Consider the following 20,957-nt stretch of genomic DNA (forward strand, 5'->3'; position numbering starts at 1 on the left):
ACAAATTTACATTAAATATGGTATTTATAAGATAATTTGATTGTTTTTATTACTGAACGTAAAATAAAACATTTTCCACAATCACCTCTTCGTCCCATCTCTCCCAATATCTTTCTGTCCCTCTCTTTTCCCCCTTCCCCACCCTCCCCCCCACACATGTATCAAAATAAATATTTTCCTAGGTTTGTATGTGTATAAATATAACATTAAATACCCCCAAAAATACTATTTATTTTCTACTTTCCGTCACCCCTCTCCCACTCCCACAACCCCTCATTATTATTGGCGTTCGCCAGACCAAGTGGCAATGTATCGACGTCTTGTAATCAGTGTGTCCTTTTCCGAGTTCCAGTCAGGTCGCATAATGTTTCAGATTCCAATTTAAATGTATCCCGAGTCGTGATTAGCCTATGTGTGCAAAAAGTGATGTTAAAACGAACTCTTGACCTCAATAATACAAGTTGTGTATTTTCTTTCAGCTGTGGTTCCCTCTTTTCGCGAGAAATAACGAATTAACCTAATCATTAACTCAACAAATAAAAATGCATCTCTAAATTAATTAATGAAAACTGTTATTACACCCAAACCGCTATTTTATCGTAAATGTAAATGGAATGTCATCTCACGTAGTGAAAACAATGTGAAAATTGTTCTAATGAGTGATATATGATTGTCAAACACATACATGAATACATTATATTAAGCTCGTGAACTATAATTGGGACAATTTAATACTAATTTGAAACGATTAAAGGCAATTAAAACGACAAAGTAAACTTTTGCGCAATCTTTCTGCCGATTCGCATTATTGAAACAATATTTAACCAATGGGGACGTTATCTCATATTTGGAAATGCTGCATTGGTTGAAGTTCCTGTTGACAAGACCGTGAGTCACGCCTCCTGCTCCTCAGAATCGAACTTCACTCTGATTGGAGGATCGTATATTTCACAACACTTCCTTGTTTCAGAGCTACCAACATAATTTCGTAAGACGTTGGACTTAGAAAAAATCCATGCGACAGATTTTTTGAACATGACTGTACCATTTCCTGTATCCATACCCTCCCTATTATCGTCTCCTTCTCCTCGTACGTACAATGTGGATATTATATAGTTTTGCCCGACAGAGTGGTATTCAATATTGAAATTCGGGTAACTCTACTCACCAGTGTTCTACATCCCAGATCTTTGACCAAAACTGCCATATACCCGGCGGTAAGGGTCATGAAGAAGAAGAAGAAGAGGGTGAGACAAACATCTGAGGATCATGAGCGTCTGCACATGTGAGAGTCAACAATTTTACGTGTGTTAAAGGATCTGCAGCGAGTTATTACTTTATTTTGTTTTTAGTGATTTCATCGCCTGTATATTTATCTCTGTTCTTAATTATTGGTGTGTAAATGTTGAAGTTATGCTGTCACGAGAGAAATCGCGTCAGTTGGAGACTGCGTTGACAAATCTGAAGTCGCCAAGTTCTATCATGTACGAAACGCTTGTAGAAGTTCGAACGAAATTGCTTATGTCACCAGCTGGAACGAAGGCATTTATTGAAGGGGGTGGAATTGGGCACCTTGTAATGCTTCTGCAGAATCAGAATGAAGAGATTGCATGTATTACGCTTAGCTGTTTGGGCGACTGCTGTGTAACACAAGAAGGAAGAGTTCAGGTAAGCCATTTTTTTAAATATCTTTTTTGAACGATTTAGATCTACTATTCGTGATTAAATTGGAAATGGATTATTCCTATTTTTTTTTTGTTTAGGAAGGGGAGGGGCTGCTGAGGTAGGCCTACATGCAAAGAATTAATTATCTTGAAGGAATCACTCCATTTTCTCAGCAAATGTACCTACCAGTACTCGTGAATGTCACATTTTCGTAGGGTATCCTACGGTGAGTGTTCAGTAGTAGTTTTTTATGAAAATCTTGTATCTGGAAACGTGTATTTGTATGTGATTGGTGTTTTTTTTGTTTAGTGTTTGAGCGGTGTTTAGTAAGAAAAACAAGATCTTTGCATTAGTTTTTATTTTATTTTATTTGACACTTAATTCTCGGTGAATGAAATAATCCACAATGCAAACTTTATAATTCAGGTATTTGTTTCCTAGAAAAAAGAAGGTAAATATAAAGTAGAAAGTATTTTATTGGTAGTATGTGAACAAATGTATTTGGTAAATGTCTGTTATATCGGAGACACTTTTCTTCAAATTTACAGGAGAAACTACTTATGGAAATGAGTTTCAGTTGCATTTATCAAACTTCGTGGAGGTATTTTGTCACTATGGAATGCTGCACAACAGAAAATAAGCACTTTTGATGTAATAAAGTAGCCTTTTGTGCTAAGCGACAACATTATGCCGTTGTTTCCATTATGAACCTGCAGATGGCGCAAGTGTCGAAAGTCACGCGGTCTCGCGAGAGGAAGAAGTGTTTCCAAACGTGCCTTTTTTTACCAGAATTTTTTTTATTTTTTTAACTATGCTTACCTAACCTAACCTTGCCGGAAATGGTTCGTGGGGCTAACGTGAATGGTTTTTGGGGCTATCGGGAATGGTTTTTGGAGCTATCCGTCAATGGTTTGTGGTAAAGGTAAAAAGGTAAAGTGTTCCCCTGTGCATAGCACCACGCCATGAAGGCGTATAGGGGGTGTGGGGGTAACGCCCCACACTTTCTTGATCCGGTCGTGAGTGGGGGTGATGTGATCAGCATCACGCCCCTGACTGCCTTTACCCCCCAGGGTTTCCCCCAGGTACCCATGTTATTCGACGCTGGGTGGGCGCCGGGGCCGCTTTCACCGTTAGAAAAGTTCCCGGATTTGAACCGGCCGGGGATCGAACCCGGGACCTTGAGCATGGTAGTCAGACGCGTTACCGACTGAGCCACCGCGGCCACCCAATGGTTTGTGGTTACATACTGAACAAGAAAGTAGGTATTTTTCGGTTAAGAAGGTTGCAACACTGCATGCCCACTCCAAATCGACAAAACACAAGCATGACTCGTGATGATCCATAGCTGTGCGCGAAATATCCTATGTTCCGCAACGGAAGAAAGGACCCAAAAGAATTACTCGTAATGTGAAAAATGGAAGTTATTTTCGTGTAAAAAGAATAATGGCACCTTGAAATAGGTTCCGCAATACAGAATTGGTAAGTACAAACCATTTGAAACTGAAAATATGTGTTAGAAATGTGTCTCCGATATAACAGACATATAAAATACCATGTATTTTATAGGGACCACATAAAACTATAATAATATATTTATTCAATGGCCGAGGTTCAGTATATGCTGTTCTCCCACCTAACCCTACAGTACAAATGTAAGGCTCTGGATTGTAATGTTTGGTAACTATCCGATATCGCCCAAACAGATTTCTTCAAATTTACAGGAGAAACTACTTACTGAAATCAGTTTCTGTAGCATTGTCGAAGTTCTTGGAGGTATTTTCTTTTGCGGAAACTGCAAACTTCACCATAGAATGCTGCAGAACAAGAAATAATCACTTGTTACGTAAGGAACTTGCATCTTCTGTAACATTAGGCCGTTGTTGTTTTTAGAAGAATTTTTTTTTAACTATGCTTACCTAACCCAACATAACCTAACATTGCCAGAAATGGTCCGTGGGGCTATCTATCCGTCAATGGTTCGTGGGGTTATCGTGGATGGTTTTTGGGGCTACTGTGAATGGTTTTTGGGGCTATCTGTCAATGGTTTGTGATGACATAATGAACACGAAAGTAGGTATTTTTCGGTTAAGAAGGTTGAAACACTGCATACCCACTCCAAATCGACAAAACACAAGCACGTCGTGCGATGATCCATGACGAGTGCACGCCATATTGTCTGTTACCCAAGCATAACAAGGAAGACAAATGATGAGTTGTAATATGAAAAGTTGACACTATTTTATGGAAGAAGTCATAACTTCACGCTAAAGAATCTTCCGCAACGCAGAATAGGTAAGTATCAATGCTAAAATGATCGAAATAAACAAGTGAGAGGTGTTCGGGCCTTATCGGATAAGTACCTGATGTTTTATTATTATTTTTTTGGTATATATTTACAATACTGGAAGTATTTTCGATTTGTTTGATATTCGGTATACTTACTAATTTTGGCCTCCTAATCATGAATGTGCAGTTAAAATTTGGCGCTCACGTGTAGAAATTGCAAGAAAACAGCTTCAATTCTCGCAATCATTCTCTGTATAGAAGTATAGAAACCATATTTGTTGATATGGACAATTGACGTTCGCAATCAGTTACCGTGTCTACAGCATTGCCACAGTGTTGATTTCATACTTGGAGAGCACTGATCGTGTTAGAATGGCGGAAGGGAGCAGTAAAAAAGTTGTGCATGTTGGACAGATCGTTAGGTGCAGTGTGGAGGAGGATGGCCATGGGCTAATTAAGAAACTTATGAATTTCGGTGTTTTGCACAAAATGATCCCATGAAAGTGACAATCACGATGTAGAAGAGGATGTGGAATGTGAACTGATTTAATTAGAGGTAAGTTTAGCAACAGTGCATCGATCGTAAAATTGCTGGATACGAAAATGGCATCTTCAGTGAGCAATGTTGACCGTGAAAGTGCTATGAAAATAAGATTTTTTATCGGTTCCTTGTCGCAATTACTGGAAAACCATTGACGGATAGCCCTACTGATCATTCCGGTAAGGTTAGGTTAGGCAAACATAGTTAAAATTTGAGGTTGTAAGACCATGCACAGGTGTACACACCATTGATGGATAGCCCCAAGAATCATTCACGGTAAGGTTAGGTTAGGCAAGCATAGTTAAAATTTGGGGTCGTAGCAATATCAGGGTTATAACTCCATTAAGCCTTGTTTCCATGATTATGAAAAACTAAATATGCTGACCAAGGCAGTAATTTATTTTATTAAAAACATAAACTAACGTAACGTTTCAACCTTCTAGCAAGGTTTTGGCATATGGAAGGGAACGAAGAGGCAGCTTGACATTTTTGCCAAAGAAATTCAAGATGAAGAAAGAGGGATATTATTGGAACTTGAAATAGAAGAAGAAGACAAGTTAAGCTATCTAGATATATTGATGAAAAGGAAAAGAGGACAAGAAATTGAAACCGCTTGGCATCAGAAGAAGTGTGCAGCAGGGGTATTCTGCCACAAAAGAAGTGATGTAAGTGAGGTGACAAAAATAAATTTTATAAAGAATATGGAGGACAGAATCAAGAAAATATGCATGAAAGAATGTGAAAAAGAAGGCAAAATAAATAGCCTATGGAAACAGCTGGAAAAGAATGGCTATGAGAAGCAGGATAGACTGGACATAAACAGAAGAAGTAAGAAAACGGGCAGGGGAGAATTGGCAGAGAAAGAAAAAGAGGAGAGAAGGTTTGGAATAAGGAGTATGGGGAAGACCACAGAAAAGATATGCAAAGTACTTAGGAAAGCAGGAATTAAAACTTACAGGAAGGGAGGGAGAAGCATCTTAGGAATAGCGAGGAATGCTAACAAGAAAAAGGAAAACAGAGAAGAGGAAGAAGAAGGGATTATCTACGAAGTAAAATGTAAAGAATGTCAGAGTGTGTACATAGGAGAAACGAAAAAAAGGCTGAAAGACAGGTTGAAACAACATAGGGATGATGTACGACTTAAGAGAGAGAGAAATGCAATATTTAAACACACGAGAGAAACAGGACATGACATAGAGTGGGATGAGGCTAAGCAAATAGGAAGGGAGAAGAGAATGCTAGTGAGAAAATGGAAGGAAGCCAAGGAAATAGAGAAGAAAGGCGAAGAAGACACAATGAACTGGAATGGGGGACTGAAGTTAAACAAAGAATGGAAGAAGATGTTGGAAAGAGTGGAAAGGACAAGAGAAAAAGAGGAGAGGAGAAGGAAGAAAAATGAAGGGAAAAGAGCGTGAGATTAAAAAGTCCAACCACATTCTATATGGAAGTAATTGTGTTTAGCCTTTTAGGTGAAAGTAAAGTTGGAAAGTGAAAGTCATCTGCTAGAAAGTTCCAAACAACTTTCTAAATAGTCTGGAGGGAGTAATGTTTGTGTATATATATTACCCTTCTTGTTGTATCTGGTTACTTTTGTACTTGATACAGAGTCTGAAGAAGACCTTGCTAGAAGGTTGAAACGTTACGTTAGTTTATGTTTTTAATAAAATAAATTACTGCCTTGGTCAGCATATTTAGTTTTTCAATATCAGGGGTGTATGTATCGTTTTTTAAGTATTTGAAACAAATTTTCCGGTAAATAATGAGCAATTGTGCCGATCGCGGACCACTCAATATAGCTTATTTTCAAATTTCTACACATGAGCGCCAAATTTTAACTGCAGATTCCTGATTAGAAGGCCAAAATTAGTGAGTATGCTGAATTTCAAACAAATTGGAGAAACTTCCGGTATTGTAAATTTGGTCCATTTTTTTTCCAGTTCAAAAAGTGTGGTGGGATAGATCCTCTAATACAGATTTTGAAGAAAATTAAAAAGGATAATATCATGAACCAAGTAGTCTACCTCATGGGGAACTTGTTCAAGGATGAAGAGTATATAGACATGTTCCACAGAAAGAGTGTCATTCCTGTACTCATATCAGCTTTAAGGACATCAGACACCACTGGAGAGACAAAGAAGTTGGTTGTCAGAGCTATAGGGTAAGTTTTTTTTTCCACAGCATGTTTATGAGCTTTATGAATACATGTTACGACCAAGAATGTGGATTCACTACTGAAAAGTTGAGACTTTGTTATAGCCATGGTTGCTTGGTCATTAGGGCATCTGACTACCATGCGAGAGACCCAGATTCAATCCCCAGCAGGGGGAGAACTTGGATTTTTTCCACCTTGTTACTAGCCTGGTCCCCCACACTTTACCTCCGCACTCGAGGTTCTGTGCACTTCATACTCGGCTCAGATTTGTCTAGGGGTATCTTTCTTTCTACGACAATGCACGTGGGTTGCTACAAGTCAACATAATTATATAATTAACTACAAGAGACAACGGATAACCTTTGCGAAACCTTATTGCTATAGGGGGAAAAATTACCTTGTCCAGCATCTGTGAAATTAAAAACAGAAATTTTGGATATTTTCTATAGTTTAATTAACGTAAAATTTGAAGTATATACAACTCGTATCCGAACGTTCGTTTCTCTAATTATCGGGCCAAAACTCTAATTTTTGATGTTGGAATCTCTATTGTTTGTACCTGGATGCTTTACATTTCATGAATTACATCTGAAGTACGCTTGTCACAAGGTAGACTCGCGTTACTCCAAGAAACGTCTTAACAGGCGCGAGGTCGCCCGACGTGTACATTCTTCAACACTCCACGGTGACAAGGCACTAGGCTGCCCGGCGCACCGTAATTACTTCAAAATAACATCCAGTACAAACTACCTTTTTACCTGTAAACTGGATACCAAGGCACTAGCTTGCCCGGCAATCCAATCTCTTACAGCATCCGTTTCGGGAGACCTGTCCTCCGGTCCTAGCTAACCGAAGCGAAAACAGCCTCTCCCTTCCAAGTCTCAGTTCCAACAGCCGACCTCCCCTACTCTCATCTGGGAGTTTATATATGTTTGGTTGGCGTCTGTTGCCAACGGCCCTTCTTTCAAAATTTTTAAGCCCGCCTTTCTTTTGAACGTTCGAAACACGAAGCAAGAACAGAGAGCTACATGGTATCTATACATGGAATAATACGGACCTAAAATTGCATAATAAATTGATTTACACTAATCACACATATATATGTTTATACACTTGATTACCCAATTAATTAACATATTAATAAATATTGCAATAAATTAAAAAAAACACTGTTGCCCTGACTCGGGGGCAGGGTAACAACCTGTTGAAGTGGCTCTGGTATTCACCCAGTTCCTACTGGCCTGGGAAACCTTGATAAGTCATAGAGTTTGGCACAATTTCTGACTGTGGGGCCAATGACCAACCATACACCTTAGATGAAGACTTTTCTTTATTTAAATGAAGCCCCAAAGTGTGACCAGCGTTCTTTAAATTCCTTGTATCTGAGAGCAGTTTTGCCACTTTTCTAAACAAAATATCCTTGTATCTGCACACACACATAGAAAAAAAAAAGTTGAAAATTCTAGCATTGTTAAACCCTGTGGCGACTAGTGGATTATTTTGGGTGTAGAAAGTTATGATAAACAGACCAAGGAAAATTTTCGAAGGCTCTCCCTGTCTGTCGTGTGTGGAATGAGTACAGTTTTGTCAATTCAAACCTTCTGATCAGAAAAGAAGGTACTCTTTCAACTTTTAAATTACACTAAATACAATAAACTTGTGGTTGTGTCTATTACTCGTATTATTATTATACAATTATTTTAAATTATAATTTTCTGATGGTTGTAATAGTTTTAACCTCTTAACTGGGAAATTTCCTCGTCGAAAGCCCAATCTGCCCTGGGAATTTTTGTTGATACATTGATGAATTTCGTAAACCAATGTTTTAGTTAATATTTCTGTGCTCCATGGCATACCATTTAGGTATTGTTTATTCTTTTATTGGTCCTTGTTGTACTTTTTACAATATGCGAGATTTACAACTACAATATATCTCGGATTTCCTCGGCAGGAAAAACACGCCGTCGCTTCCGATTTGCCTGAGCCATTATTGCATACGCGATAGAACTGAACGTCGGGCTGTGTTCGTTGCTTCCCGCTAACTCTAACGGTTACAACAGTCTGGAAGTCAGAGACATCTGGTGAAACAAAGAAGAAAGTAATTTGACGAAGTATCTCGTCATACACAACAGATATCAGCAGTAAGAACATGAGAACGTAGTATCCCGTCATGCCCATTATAAATCACTAGAGCCAGAACGGAGTATTACGTCATACCCAGTTAAGAGGTTAAGTTCAATTTATACAGGTATTTTGGAGTTGTGAACTGCGTTATTGATTAGTTAAGCAATATTAGGAATTTCGACTCTTTAATATAATGGGTTCAGTGTAGTGCTTGAGAAAAGTTGAAGAAAATTCCACGACTAGTAACAGCGTCCATTTGTTTTTATTTGTGACTCCCTACTTTCTAACAATTTCCTTTCATAAAATGTTCCTCACTTGTTAAATTGGAGAGGAAAAATAAAATATTAAAATAAGAGGATGTACCATGGCCTGTAAAAGCTTGTCCCTTGGTCGGCATACTTCCTTTTGTTTGAAACAAGTCCGCTAGAAAAGTACAAAGAAGATCTGGAGATTTATAAAAAAAAGTAAAAATATTTCCTCAAAATATCTTCATTAGAATCAATATTTCTGTTTCCCAGGGATGTCCGTTTTCGAGATGATGCTGGATTCTACCATTGTGCCAAACAGAGTGTCAGGTGCGAACCAAGTTCAAATTTTGCTAGGTTTAGAACTATTATGCTAGGGTTGGCACCATTGATTTAGGAAGCCACGAGAGGTTCCTCGCAGACCTTATAACTCCCATCCCACCCTTGCACTGCCCCTCACCCATCTGCCTGTAGGATGACGAGAATGCTTCCTCAGCTGCTCAGTTGCAGGCAAAGATGATCTGGGCAGCAGATCAGAGCGAGCGAGTGATAGCATATTGACTCTTTGACAGTTGAGTAGCGAACCTTCATTATGCTCATAATTTTACAACGCTCATTGAACTCTTAAAAAAATAGAGAACTGGAAATAAGTATAAATGAACTGTAGGAAGTTCCTCACTTCCTACATGGAGGAATCGCCTCTGGTTAAACCTAACAAAGATGTAACATGACCATTGGTGTCGAACTGAAGACCTCTAACCTGACAACTGCATTTCATGCTACGTAGTTGCAAGGGTAAAAAATATATTCACAGAGTCTTCAGTTTTCAATTTTCATAATAATTATAAGTAAAGACAATAAAAAGTGTGAACATATAAAACAATGAAACACTACATGAACAGAAGCAAATCTATGAACACTAACAGTGCTTGCTCATGTCCAGACTGTTCGTTGCTATAAATTGAGACACGCAATAGGCAATTTTAGTTTGACAATAGGTTTTGTTGATATCAGATTTGTCAATTTTCAACTGGAAATGTGTGTGTAATGTGAGTGAGGTTGTAAGGGAAAGGGGGTGGGGGACAAGATTATGTAAGGAAGCATTTTATGGCTTTGATGCTTTCTTCATGGCAAGAGTTTGTGTCAGTGAGTAATTGATTGGCCCAGACCACATAACAATCAGAAATTGCTTCTCCTTTTAATGACATAATATGATAGATGGCCCTCTCTTTTTAGTTAGCCTCAAGTTTATGGTCTCTCGATATTTCCAAAACATATATAACGTTTTTTTCTCTCTTTGCTTTTTCTGTTGCAATTTTTATTCTGCCGTCGAACAACGTCAATAACACAAAAGAAGATCAGCAGTGAATTTTTATATTTAGGTAAGTATTTATACACAAAAAATACTGTATTAATATTTATTAAAGGCCCAGACACATGACTTCTGTGGTTTACAAATGAATCCGGAATACCAAACTTAGTGGTTACTTCACTGAGTACTTATGTAGGTCTTCGATGTAACTACTTAGGTATTCAATTCACTTGAAAAACACTAATGATGAACACTTAGGGGAAAGCACAAATCTTGCTGATATCGAATAGGATGTCTTCACTCTTCTAATCCTCCTATCATTGGGCCATAATAAAAATGTAGCCTCTCTTCTTTAGTAACTTTTTCTCATGTTCTGGTAGAGATACTGCACAAGCCGATAGTTCACTCACAGTTTATTCTTTAGACACTATCTCTCTTTCCCTCTCTTTCCGGCAGAGATCATGGCCGTTAGTTCACTTACAGTTTTTCACGGCCCGCGAAACCAATAACCAACGTAACACGGATCCTAACCATATCAATGCTTGACTCGGATTGTCTTCTCCGCAACGCACATCAACCGTTCACTAGAAAAGACGTTAACTTCTCTTGCCGCCCTTTTTTCCCCCAGCGAGGGCGGGTCAACTTTTATAAGGGGTGCGTCAAGATCGGTTACACATATACTTCAACATTGTCCCTATTCAGTGAATGTCCAGAGTTAACACAGTCATATTGTTCGTAGCCAAAAAGGGGCCGAGAGGGGGTAAGCGACAAACGTGGGCTTAAATGAATGCAAAGCATAAATTATACAGTCCCCCACCCCAGCTAACATAGAAATGACAGAGCTACGTTTTTCTTGTTCGCACTTTAAAGTTTGTCACAAATCATCTGATTTGACATTCTCCTTTGTTCCTATTGTTCCCATATGAGGATTAAATCACATACCTGTGGTTTCTTGACCTCTTCATGTCCATCTGGCACTTGTCCACTTTGACGCTGCACACACTGCTTCTCTGTACCTGGTTCATCAATCTAGCACCAAAGGAGTTTTTGAATTAGCCTCTTGCAATGAAAATTGTGTCAAGTTCCTCTCTGCCTTTGGAACAATTTTGGTCAAGTTCTCCAATTGGGGATGCAGTATAGCCATTCTTCGAGTGGAAGTTTGCAGGATGGAAACTTGTGCTCACTGGCTGTTATCGGTCCAGTGCATGTCGGCTCTCCCCAATTGAATAATTGAAACAGAAATCCTTAAGCATTTGAATTGCCGAAAACCATTCCCAGAAACACTTCAACACAACACACAGTGCAAGAAGCTTTACGGGCAATTGCTCAACCAAGTCTGAGTTGTCCTACACTGGCACATTGCACAATAACAAGACAAAAATGTAACAAAATGCAAAAACTAAATTTGTTTCTAAAATCTAAAAATGTATACGTGAACAGAAACAGAACCTATATACTGTAATAGTGCTCATGTCAGGATTGTTTGTTTGATTGTGACAAATTTTGATACACATGCATGTGAGAAATTCATTGAATGACCTACAGTCAAGTAAAATGATGAGTACAAGTTTTACATAGGCCATTTTACTTTAAGATAAAAATATTTCTCTATTTTAATTTCTTGCTGTTTTCACAAAATATATTACAGGTTTATGGCAGACACGCAACCTCACATTGAGGAGATTTTGGCTGAAGGCGTACTGCATGATGTATTTGGGTTGCTTGGTACAGATGACAATGAATCTTTCATAGAGGCAGTTGTGAAGGCCATTGCCAAGCTAACGGACAACCTCACTGAGAGAGATGCAGAACAGGTGAGCTATGTTCTACTTGCATTATATTACTTATTCTTTCTCAGATTTTTTTATTTTACTGGGTTATTGGTGCAATGCGTATGCAAAACTAATGTCATAATAGTATAATATTTTTATGTATTTGCTGTTTTCTGCACGCTCTGAAAGTAGATAATCTGTAGCCACAAATCCCCTTCCCAGTGATTGTTTTTGTTTGACTGCACTTGTTCCTCTCAAAGGGGAGAAAAGAGATTCTGGCTCCATGCCGAAATCTTACACCCTCGATTTCGCAAGCATTTCAAATATTTTCGTCAAATAAATAAGTTTCTATACGACTTTTACTCTCGATTTCGCAAACATTTCAAATATTTTCATCATATAAATAAGTTTCTAGTAACAAAGGGTGTTTCTAAATAGTGCAGAAGGTATTTTTGTTTACATCTACGGCTACGAAACTTACGTTTTTTTTATATTGAAGTTCTTTACGTACGTAGCGTCTATGCGGCTTTTCAGGGCTTCCATAATGGATTCATGTCTCACAAGCTGAGTTTATGTGGTTTGACAGGCATGAAAACCAGCGACGAGCTGCGATGAGGAATATCATTCAACATATTGTTCAACGGTATCCTCAGTGTGTGTGTAAATACGTTATCTTGTGGAACATCGTGCACGTTTCTCTTCGCAACTGCGGGCCAGAAAAGGGGAGGGTTGTATTTTTTGAATTACTTGTGGGATGGGATTATTTGCAACTTCTTATTTCTATGATGGTACAGAAAGGGGAGGGTAGTATTCTGTGGAAAAGGACAACAAATAAACTTTTGACGTATGACATACTTGTGTTTTGGACTTTCAAATGAGCTTCGACCTGCAATTCAGCCTGCACTTGGGATAAAGAGGTAAGTTACCTTTTTGAGGTTTAATTTAAGCCTTATTTCTTTGGTACCTAAATGTGTTAGTGGGAAAATAGGCAAAATATTAATGAGGGCAGGTGGCTCCAGCCAGTTTCTAAATACCTTCAAAGGGGACTCTATAAAAGGCGGGGCCGCGGTAGCGGTAGGAGGCTGTAGATTAATTATCCCAGGGGTGGAGCCCGGAATCGGTGGGAAATTTGAACACAGCAACCACCTCACAACTTCAAACAGCTGTACAGTCGTAAATACTTATTTCCATGCTCCAGAATTTTATTAATCACAATTAGCAGCACATAATCTTCATAAAAAAAAAATCACCTGCGAAATCAAGGGTGTAAGATTTCGATATGGACCCGAGATTCTCTGCAAGTTTGCCTGTGTAACCCACCCCTCATGCACTTAATGTTCTTTTCTAACATTTCACACAGTAAGCTTACATGGCTAGAGCCAACTGAAAGGCTATGGAGAATTTGCTTTTGCTCTCGGATAGAGTTCCCGAGTTGCCAACTCTGCCAAATAATTCATATCTGCATAATTCTGATGAACAGAAGAGAGAAGATAGCCTTTTAGCAAGGATTGAATAAATAGATTACATTTCATAATGTGCTGTAGAAGTGTTAGGACATACTGTTATTCTTTTTTTAGGGCCAATACCCATGAGATCACCCATTTGAAAGACAAAAAGTTGCATCGTAGTCACGGATTTTCTTCCAATTTTTTTTACAAATAGATACATGATCCGATATGACAAATTTGTAATATTAGACTTGTCCAACAAATATGTTGAAAGTTACAAATTTATGAAAATTCCAAGATTTTCAGAAATTGGGCGGATGAACGAAAGCACCACATGACACAAAATATGTCATATCTCAGAAACTTTGTGGAACATTGTGATGATTTAGGTATTGTTGGAGGGGAGATGGACAGTCTAGCAGAAACTAACTGATACCACTATAACTTGCTCCGAAAGTAGAAAAATCTTTAAAGAAAGTAATATGTTGTGATGAAAGAAAACACCTCACTTCACGTATTTGATTGATAGGGAACTCCTGGTTTTATCACAATGAAAATTGTTACACAGCATAATCAATACATGTTCAATATAATATTAAAAAAAAGAAATAAAAATATCACAGGTTTCTGTATTCAAAGTATAAACCATTGTGTGCCAGTTATATTTTTGACAAATGCCCCTAAAACACTCACAATTTACCACCCATATGAGTACATATAATATTGTTCGAAATATTGAATATGTGGGAGAAGCATTACTATGATGTTTATCCACTTTTAGATCACAGAAGTTGCACCAATTGAACTTTGGAATAAAACAGGACAACGGGAAATCTGAAAAAGTGGCTGGACCCACCGTAGTTTTTAGATTGATTGATTGAATAAGATTATGTTACATTACTTTTCTGTCACTTTTGGCTAAGTGTGTCGTTTAGGATGAATGAAATCGATGACGTGACACTCGCAATGAACACCCATACCCAACGTCAGATCCCTGGCATCATAGTGCACTGTGCTAACCACTCCACCATTAATTCAAGTATATCATACCTCCATGTGTATACAAGTGGAAAGGAAAACAGAAATGAGACATCAAGAGTTGTTGAAGAGAAATGATGAGAGAACCAAGCAATGTTTAAAGTTTAAAAAAGTTTTGTTATCTTTTTTACACAAGAAATATAATATATACTCTGTGTACCATAAACTATGTGAGTAACGTAATCTGACATTTCATTGTTTGTTATCAGGATAACATGAGGACTTGCACCTGTTTCTTTTGCTCTATTGATTTGGTACATTGCAGGTTGAAGGACATGATTGGAAGGTGTTTGAGTATCTAGTTTCTCTTCTTAAGAACACTTCATTGTGTATTGATGCTTTTGTATCCATGACTAACCTGAGCAAGATTCCTTCAGTAATGCAGATCTTAAAGAAAGCAGGTATAGTGGGAATCGTAATCACTGAATTGCGGTTACTAGATATCAAATAGGAGCCTTCATATCTCAATCCTCAGAAATTATCTTTCATTCTGAAGCATCTAATCACTTTTTTCTATGCTGCTTATTTTCTTTTAGGTCTTCCTTTATAAGCCACTAACAAGCACAATAGTAAAGGTCTTCAGCTATTGGTTCACTGTTTCTCTTCATCTCAACTAATCAAGAAGCATTGTAGAATTATTTCTCTTGTAGTCTACGGTTGTAACAAGCATAAAAATGCATGTAAATATTAACAGACTGCTTGTTTCACAAATAAGTTTCTACATTCCAACAATGTATCATTGACAACATTCATTGTATAACTGATTCTTTTTTAAAGATTTGTAACCATCATTATAACTGCATCTTGAATCAAACTAAAGATAAATGGCTGATGAAGGGAGTGTGTGTTCTCCTGAAACGTCACAAGGAAAAACTGTGTTTTTGTGCTTGTAATAACCGTAGACTACAAGAGAAATAATCAAGAATCTATTTTCAATTCTCTCTTGCTTGTTGGACTCCAGATATTCTCAAGAGTCCAAACCAGAGCATGCTCATTTCTTTTTAGAAACTGAAGTGTTTTTATGCACACAACAATATTTTAATAACTGAAACACATACATGCACACAACAATAATAATTATTCTAACATTTCTGGTATAGTGTTAAACAAACTTCTTTCTTTTGTACTTTATAATTTTGAGAACTCTGCCTTGTATGTTAACAAATATTAACAATTAGTGTATTTCTGGCATTATTATATTTTATTAATTATAAAAATATTTGTGGTAAAAGTATGAGTGTAAAATTTTGTTATTTTTCCTATGCGGTAAGGGACATAATTCCACTGCCTTCCTGTCACAACAGCAAATTACTCTTGTTTCCGAGATGTTAACATGTCATTTTCGATGAATTCTTGCATCTTACAGGCAGACCAATTGAGTTTCTTTATGTTGAACTATTATTTTGTAGGTTTATCAGTCCACCAAAATTTGTCTCGTATCTCAGACATTTTCTAAGATACCAATAGGATATCTGAATGGAGACAGGCAGGTAGATGGACACGACCATCTCACAAAGGTACTTTTTTCTTTTTCAATTTTTGCTGATTTGTTCCATCGAAGTAGCCAAAATTGAAAAAAAGAAAATGTTTTGAAGGTTTGAAAATGTGTCCGAGGATACACAATTTTCGGCACATACAGAAATATTTGCAAACTATGGAGTCCCCTTAGATTGAATATGCAATTTAAAGTTCACTTGGAACTACTGAAAATATTTCATGCAGGGAATCAGACTAAATTGGCGTGGATTGGGTTCCAGAACTGGGGGGAGCAATGGGGGGGGGGGGGGTGCAAAAACAGTTTATTTCCCTTTGTAGATAAGGTTTAGCATAGTGCTGGGGCAAAAGTGGCGAAAAGTAGGGGAGCAACTGCACCCCCTCATTGCCGCCACTGGTATTAGCAGGTACTCTATGGAGAGACTTTGAACACACAGTGTTACTGAATTGAAATTCAAAATCTTATTGGAGTTCATGAAGAAACTTGGATTTTTATCAGTCTGCCGTAAAGATAAACAGAAAGTGAAATATTATTGACGTCAATTCTACCCTCAGTATATACATTTGGCCCATGTGTTTCCTTAGAAAACACCATTGAATGATTATAATTGTAACATCTACAAATTACTTATGTCCATTATTCTATAAATTATTCCTCTATTTTTAAGGTCATTGAAATCAATTTTAAGAAAATGTACAATTTAAATCAAACAACCTTGTACAACAACTGCTTTAACTTTCTTTAAATTTTAAATGGTACAATTTGGTTTTGTTTCAATATAGATTTCAGATACGCTAATAAAACTATTTATCTTTGATTTGTGTTTAAAATGGAATTCTCTCTAAGGTGGCATAGCTGTTGGTCATGTGCAACACTGCATGTTTTATTTTGTTCTCTTTTTTTGTGTGGTTACATTATTACCAAAGCAGAAAATAGTAGTTGGTGTTTCAAAATATATCAAAATCTCATAAAATTAACTGAGCAATATGTCACAGGAGCAACACACAGTTATGAATTTAAACGGTTATAAACTCTCTGATTTTTTTTCTTTAATGACTTCAAATTCTACATTTGAATACAAGAAGAATTAGTTTTTCTGGTCAGAAGCATTTTTTTTACAAGAATTGATTAACAGTATATACTAAAGAATTTTGATCGTATAGTAAAAATTATGCTGAATATGAATATATAGAATTTATTGAAATCCTGTGATAAAGTGGTAAATTTTATAACTGGAAGATTTTCTCTGATATTCAAAGAGTAAAAATGGACATACCAATTGGGGCTGAGTAGATACCTATGTATCAGTATTGGAATAATATTGTTCAAATTTAATCACCGACACTGGCAAATTCTTTTCTGGAGTCTAGGAATCTTGCATGCTCTGTGAAAACACAAGTAAATCAAAAAGTTAAAATAAATGAATAATATGTTAAATACCTTCTTCTTTCTAACTGAATAATGTATAATACTCAGTGGCGTGCACTAAATCAGGCAGGGGTACAGTTCACCTGCACTTACCCCTCCCCCTCCCATACGTGTCATAATATAGTACAGTAGACCAAGTAAAATTCAACCCTTATTGAAATGAAACAAATTGTTAGAAGTGACATACATGAAGCACGTTAAAATTATATGACAATAACAATTTTAAAGCAAATATGATATAAGATAAAGAAAACGTTAAAAATAAAATTGTTGATGCACAACAAAACCTGTTTCAACTCTTTATTTACAGATTATGTTGACTTTTTTTATAGAGTTGAGTATTTTTGTAATTCAAACGTCTTCAATGCAATAATTGCATACAGATGGCTGAGTTTTTCCATGATGACCGCTAGATTTGTAGAAATTGTGACAAAACCCAAACTGTTCCAAACTCCCTTCTCAGGAACAAACAAGGACAACAATATAATTGTTTGAAGAAGCCTTGCGTACGATTTCGTTTAAGTTTTTAATTCAGTTAGGATAGGTGTTGGTTTGCTGTCTTTTCTGCAAAGTTAACTGAACTAAAAGCTTTCGTCTTCAGCCGGTCGATCATACAATACTCGCAACCCTACGCTCGCAACTTTCGCTATCTTGTCCTGCTGCTGCGTGCATTGAAACTTTTATTGGAACTGGCGGAACAGGTGGACGGGAGCTGTTCCCTCAGAAGGTATTTTGCAGCGTTTAGCCAAGGCATTTAGCAGACACTTACACTGTAGAAGATTTTTCAGTTCATTATGAATGTCAGATGCAATTTTGCAACGAGATTAGGAAATTATAGACTTACTACATTCAAAACTAGCATTATGATGCAATTAAAGTTTAGCACTTAGCAAAAGCTCGAAGGAAAAGGAATTCGCCGTGTGTCGCACAGGGAGCAGCTAGGGAGTGGGACCATGATGATCATTGACCTTCGTGTGTGGTTGGAAATATTCAGTGTCGGGCAGCAGAGGGTGGAACGAACCACGAGGGTAGGTGAAGTGAAAAAACGTCCAGTCGTGGTGAAAGTTTTTCTTCGGCGTTACTTTTGGAAATGTTGATTTCGGGAGAAAGAAGTGTTCTTATTATGTTAATGTGGATAATTTAAATAACTCCAAAGGACGATAAGTAGGACTGATAATACTTGAATTTTTATCCAAAAGACAATTTTAGATTGTTCACTTACAAGATAGGATAAAGTTACAGCATTGGACTTAGATTTAAAAATTGAGGTTCAGAGGCACTTTCACATGGAATACCCCATGTGCATAATTTTCCTTATTTTGTCAACAACATTGTGGTAGGAATGGATTTTATGATTACATAATTATCTTATTTTGAATTGAATATTTTAAAATAAAACTTGTAGATTGATTTGGTATTGTTCCAAGAAAAAGCTATATTGCAAAACTTAAAAGAATCTAAACTATTCCACAGTTTTGATATCTGTCGGAATCCGTAAGAGTGTCTGCGTATTGGTATAGATCAAGGTGTTATCAGCTGTATACATTGAACCCCCCTAACTGTTATTGCTTGTGATAATGCTCTGTAATAAGAAGCTTATTGTTGCTGTATTGTTTTTTCAGGGTTTGACCCAGTTCATGCAGCTTTATCTCTCTTTACTTGTAAATCTCTGAAAAGGGAGAGCATCAAAGAAACAAGCGCACCTCAGATTCTCTTGAACTCTCTGGCCGAGGAAGGCATTTTTTATAGTAAACTCATACACCGCTTGTTCTCTTTAAAGTACCCCAGCTTGAAAATCCTATTTGAGAAAGGTCTTGCTCGTGTCCTCATCACTCGACTGAAGTCCTGCATTGAGAGGAACAAGGCAGACCATGCTTCCAACGGACAGGACGTAGTTAAAAATCAGTTGAACAGCAGGAGATCCAAATTGGTGAATTGGGCCACCGAGAACTGCATTACTGATGAGGAAGCTGAGAGGCTGATGAGGGAACGCCACCAATTGTTCAGCCCCTTTTCTTTTTCCCAATGGTCTTGGGATATTAAGACTCATGGCATTGTGGCCGGAACCACGAAATCTACCGGAATGAGATTGGGGACGAGAAGACGGCCCAGTTCATTGCCAGGTGGAGTTTCCACCAAGAAATCAAGGCACATGTTCGACCTCAGAGAGAACTCCAACTGTTGCTCTGTTGACAGCATGTCGGAGTGCCCTACAATGGATCAGGAACCACGACTGAGCTTCTTGGTAGACACTGAGAAAGTCAAGAATGAGAGGATACATTGTTTGTTATTAATTCTTCTCAAAGGTTGCAATATAGATTTTTACATGGATGGGGCCATGTTGATCAATACCATGCACACGTTGGTAGATTACTTGGTTGTTACCAATGATCCTGACCTGACAGCAGAAACAGTCCTGAATAATATTACAGGGTGAGTATTTATTATTTTTTTCTAGTTGCATTGCCCTTTGTGATATTGAAATTGTGTAAGCCATGTGGAACTGTGATTGTGCAGTATCTCTCTAATGTGTGAGTCTAAATAAGATCTCCTCCAATTATCATTGATTTATTAAAAGCAGCCTCCCAATGGCATAGTGATATTAGTATCACCTTGTTATCAAGGAGTACCAGGTCCAATACCCATTACTCGAAAAATCTTCCTCAGAGCTAGGTGCCAACTCTGAAAATCAGGCGCCAGGAAACCATCTACTAGTATTTGTGCATACTATAAGAAGCTGAGCCGGCTCCCGTGGCAGAGTTGTTATCACATTGCACTATGATGCCAGGGGTCCCGGGTTAGAATCCTGGCATGGGCATGGGTGTTTGTGAGTTCATTCATCAATTTCATGATGAAACCATCACTCATCCCAATCTTCACAAATTAGCCAAAAGTGGCACAAAAAGCGAAGTAAAATGAAGCAAATCAATCTATAAGAAGCTGGGCATCGCCGTATTCAAAACATCACTAAATCATGTGAGAAAGTGGAAAATTGGGGGTGGGGGAACAAAGAGTAAGACATTGTTACTGATTCTATATCATGTTCACCTTTTCTTTGTCGATCCAAATCGATCTCCCAGACAAACAAATAGGAAGGGGTTAGTTAAAAGATCGCCACCTGACCGGCGCTAACCTTAACTTGGAGCTGCAATAGATGCGCCTACCAAAAGTGCTTGGGTGCCTGCTTTGAAATGGCGCTAAACCTGGGAAAAAACAACCCAAAAGCTGCATGAAACTCTCAGTTCGTGGGAACCGAAATAGACCCAGAATCATAATTACAATTCGACTTCTTTACTTTTCTATAATGATCACTTATGCTATTACTGAATATTAATTACCATTTCCACCTTATTTATATCCTGTTATTGTGCTAAGTTCATTTATTTCTTCCATTATAATTAGTATTAATATCTACAATCATTATTTCACCACATCAGCGCTTTCCATTTTT

At 37.6% G+C, this 20,957-nt stretch overlaps 1 protein-coding gene across 1 annotated transcript; it reads left to right on the forward strand.

Annotated features, from left to right (window-relative positions):
* The first annotated feature begins 1,299 nt into the window (after positions 1-1,299).
* Positions 1,300-20,286, forward strand: LOC145988585 (uncharacterized). Its single transcript, XM_083123570.1, has 5 exons — positions 1,300-1,668; positions 6,430-6,650; positions 11,974-12,139; positions 14,849-14,984; positions 19,129-20,286. Exons 1-5 carry the CDS (start codon positions 1,414-1,416, stop codon positions 19,941-19,943), a joined length of 1,593 nt encoding a protein of 530 aa, XP_082979696.1. The 5' UTR covers positions 1,300-1,413; the 3' UTR covers positions 19,944-20,286.
* The last annotated feature ends 671 nt before the right edge of the window (positions 20,287-20,957 follow it).

The sequence above is a fragment of the Lepisma saccharinum genome, chromosome 6 (assembly GCF_977018435.1).
Source record: "Lepisma saccharinum chromosome 6, izLepSacc3.1, whole genome shotgun sequence".
Lineage (NCBI taxonomy): Eukaryota > Metazoa > Arthropoda > Insecta > Zygentoma > Lepismatidae > Lepisma > Lepisma saccharinum.

Coding starts and splice junctions, on each gene's coding strand:
- LOC145988585 (XM_083123570.1), top strand. CDS start 1,414: ATGCTGTCACGAGAGAAATCGCGTCAGTTGGAGACTGCGTTGACAAAT. Junction 12,140..14,848: donor CTGAGAGAGATGCAGAACAG/GTGAGCTATGTT, acceptor GGTACATTGCAG/GTTGAAGGACATGATTGGAA. Junction 14,985..19,128: donor GCAGATCTTAAAGAAAGCAG/GTATAGTGGGAA, acceptor TTGTTTTTTCAG/GGTTTGACCCAGTTCATGCA.